The following is a 3,407-nucleotide window of genomic DNA, read 5'->3' on the forward strand; positions in this document are numbered from 1 at the left end:
TTTTTTTTTCTCTCTCCACAGTGGCAGTGTAAGGGGTGCCAGGTAGAAGTATCAAGTAGGTCTGAACTTCTAAGACATTACAAAGTTAAGCATCCTCACTTTGGACGCACTGCTAGATTTCCATGTACATACTTTTCTTGTCCATGCACATTTAAAACATGGAATGCATTAATTTGTCACCAAAGCAGACTACACAGAAATGTAACAAAAGAAAAACGATCTACTTTTACCTGTCATCTTTGTCATTGTAAGAATTTGGCAAACGAAATAGAATATTTTAGTCACATTAACACACATTTAAAAAGACATGAAAATGTAAAATGTATGTTTAATGGTTGTAGTTTTCAAACATGCATTTACGGTACTTTTAAGTCTCACAAAAGCCGCCATCACACCCCTCACACACTTGAAGATTTTATTCCAGGTGTTGTGAAAAGTTCTAATTTAGCTACACCTTCATTTCAAGATATTTCCGATTTACAGGAGGAGGATCAACGTGTAGAAGGGGATCAAGTTGTGGAAGTGGACACGTTTGACTCACTAGAGGGAGAAAGGCTACCTAAAGACCACATTGAGCAGCAACTAGCCACAGCTTTGTTACAGTTGGAGTTTTTGGTACAAGTGCCAGGTATTGCAGTTGATGAGTTTTTACAGGAACTTCATTATTTACTCAACTCTGCCTCAGTTCATACTGGTGTTGTAAGAGATTTACTTGAGCGTCATAAGGTCCAATTTACAGATGATTTAGTTAAGGATATTACATCAGCTCTTTGTACATCCAATCCAGTTTGTAGAGCTATTGAGAAAGGTGGATCTCTGAGCACTGTGCATAGAAGGCTAAAGTACTACAAAGAAAAATTTTGTGTTGTTGAGCCAGTCACTTACCTTCTTGATAATAAAAAAGCAACCTTTCAGTACGTTCCAATATTAAAATTATTACAACAAATTTTAAATTGCAAAGCTATTCTAGATAAGGTTAATTCAAATCATAGAGGGAAGCGTGAGTTTATTGTTGACTCCTCCTATGAATTTAAATCTCCAGAGGATGGCAAATATTTTATTGAAAATGAGTTATTAAATGCAGATCAAGTCAGCATTTCTATTCGCCTGTATGTGGATGAATTTGAGATTTGCAACCCTTTAGGCACTTCTAGAAAAAAGCAAAAACTGTGTGGTGTTTATTGGGTTTTGGGCAACCTACCACCAGGATCTCACTCAGCTTTGTCCTCCATTTATCTTGCTGTCCTTTTCAAAAGTGTTGACGCAAAAGTTTATGGTTTTGAGCAAGTGTTACATCCACTTCTGCAAGATCTTAAAACCTTGGAAACTTGTGGTGTGTTTGTCCCTTTGTTGGGCACATCTCTTAAAGGTACAGTTCAGAGTATTGTTTCTGATAACTTGGGTGCGCATACTATCGCAGGCTTTGTTGAAAGTTTTTCAGGCGATTTCTTTTGTCGATTTTGTACAGCTAAGAGATGTGATGTTGAATCTGACACGGTTGCCTGTGGTCGTTTTAATCTTCGAACTAAAGAACTGCACAGTGAACATATAAAAACAGCTCTGGAGACAAATAACCATTGTTTGGGAGTTAAAAGAGAGTGCATTTTTACTAAACACCTCACACATTTCCACGTTCTGACCGGTTTTCCTCCTGATGTAGCTCATGATGCCTTTGAGGGTGTTGTGCCAGTAGAGTTGGCTTACTGCTTGTCACAATTAATTTCAAAAAAGTTTTTTACTATTGATAATCTAAATAAAGCAATATTGACCTTTCCATACAAGTGGTCAGATAAGACCAATAAACCTCACATTGTGCCACAAAATTTGTCTGCTCGCAAAACTGTAGGGGGAAATGCCCACGAAAATTGGAGTTTGTTGAGGCTTCTCCCTTTTTTGATTGGACATTTAGTACCTGAAAATGAACCTGCATGGTTGGTGTTGATGGATTTAAAAGATATTATTGAACTTCTTGTTGCCCCAACACATACTGATGAATCCATTTCATATCTTGAAAGCAAGATAACTGAACACAGACAAAGATACAAAGACTTGTTTCCAGCTGCCAGACTTTTACCAAAGCACCATTTTCTTGAACACTACCCTTATTTGATAAAGTGTTTTGGTCCTTTAGTTACACTCTGGACACTTAGGTTTGAGGCTAAACATAGTTATTTTAAAAACATTGTGAAACATACTAGTTGTTATAAAAACATTCCACTGACTCTAGCTTCAAGGCACCAATTCATGATTGCATTTCACCTGAACTCGCCCTCCTATGGTAAAGCCTTTCTTGATGTACCTAGTGTGTCCTCATTTCCAGTGGATCTTTTGAATCAAGAAATTGCTTTGGCTGTAAAATCAAAATACCCCGATACAACTGAAGTTGATCTGACTAAGGTTGCATCTGTGAATGGCATTCAGTACAAGACGGGCATGATAGTTGTTCAGGGGTCAACTAGCGGAATGCCAGAGTTTGCCGAGATCATGCATATGTGTGTCATTAAAAATGAGTTGCTCCTTATTGTAAGGATGCTATGCGGATGGTACACTGACCATTACAGAGCCTTTGAAATAACTCCTTCACCAACCAGAGAGATAAAACTTGTGCATTTAAAAGATCTGGGAGACATCTATCCACTGGCAGATTATATTGTTGGAGCAAGCCGAATGGTGACCTTAAAAAGGCATATCATTGTTAAAGGTTTGTTAAACTGCATTTAACTTGTAGGTCTGTCATTATTATAACTAAATCAGGTCATCATTGGATAGAATAAAAAATAACTAATGTTTTTCATGCCTTGATATTCAAGTTAATTGCTTGTGTCTGTGTTTGAACAAGCAGCCAACTTATTTAGTAATTCCATATGTATTTCTAATACAAGACTGGTGCAATGAAGACAAAAATGTATAAAACTTGTTTTATAAATGGGATTATAAATGGAATTTTTAAGATACAAAAATCAAATGCATAACAGTCTTGGGTTTAAAAGATTTAATAATTATTTTTTGACTGAAGTAGAAAATGAGTTTTTCAGATTATTAGACCTATATCATTCATATATTTTTTGTGACTGGGATTAATTTTGAGCAGGTGAAGGACTGATTGCACTAAACGGGGCATCTCCCTTACAGTGCAGATAGCATATGGCATTGCTATGTCCTTAGCACCAAAGAAAACTTTCATCAAAGGCTATAAACTCTGCACACCTCTATTCACTGCAGGCACACAGGAGTGACATGAATTAGACTGGTTCCTGGCATATTTTTTTCTCCAAAAGATGTTTTTGAGAATAATGAGAAGTTATCAGAAGATCAAATCCGATCTTTCAAAAATATAGAGATTGGGCCACCTATACAATCATGTATTGTGATTAGGACATCACATCACTAATATTTTTATATAAAAA

At 36.4% G+C, this 3,407-nt stretch overlaps 1 protein-coding gene across 1 annotated transcript; it reads left to right on the forward strand.

The window, feature by feature from the left end:
* Window positions 1–466: 466 nt before the first annotated feature.
* On the forward strand, window positions 467–3,380 carry LOC106525994 (uncharacterized; the record flags this gene model as incomplete). The annotated part of the gene is given in 1 exon segment (XM_014020414.1): window positions 467–3,380. A coding segment is annotated over 1 exon segment (2,255 nt), but the record flags the coding sequence as incomplete, so codon positions are not given.
* Between the last annotated feature and the right edge of the window lie 27 nt (window positions 3,381–3,407).

This window comes from Austrofundulus limnaeus, unplaced genomic scaffold (genome assembly GCF_001266775.1).
Source record: "Austrofundulus limnaeus strain Quisiro unplaced genomic scaffold, Austrofundulus_limnaeus-1.0 Scaffold251, whole genome shotgun sequence".
Classification (NCBI taxonomy): Eukaryota; Metazoa; Chordata; class Actinopteri; order Cyprinodontiformes; family Rivulidae; genus Austrofundulus; species Austrofundulus limnaeus.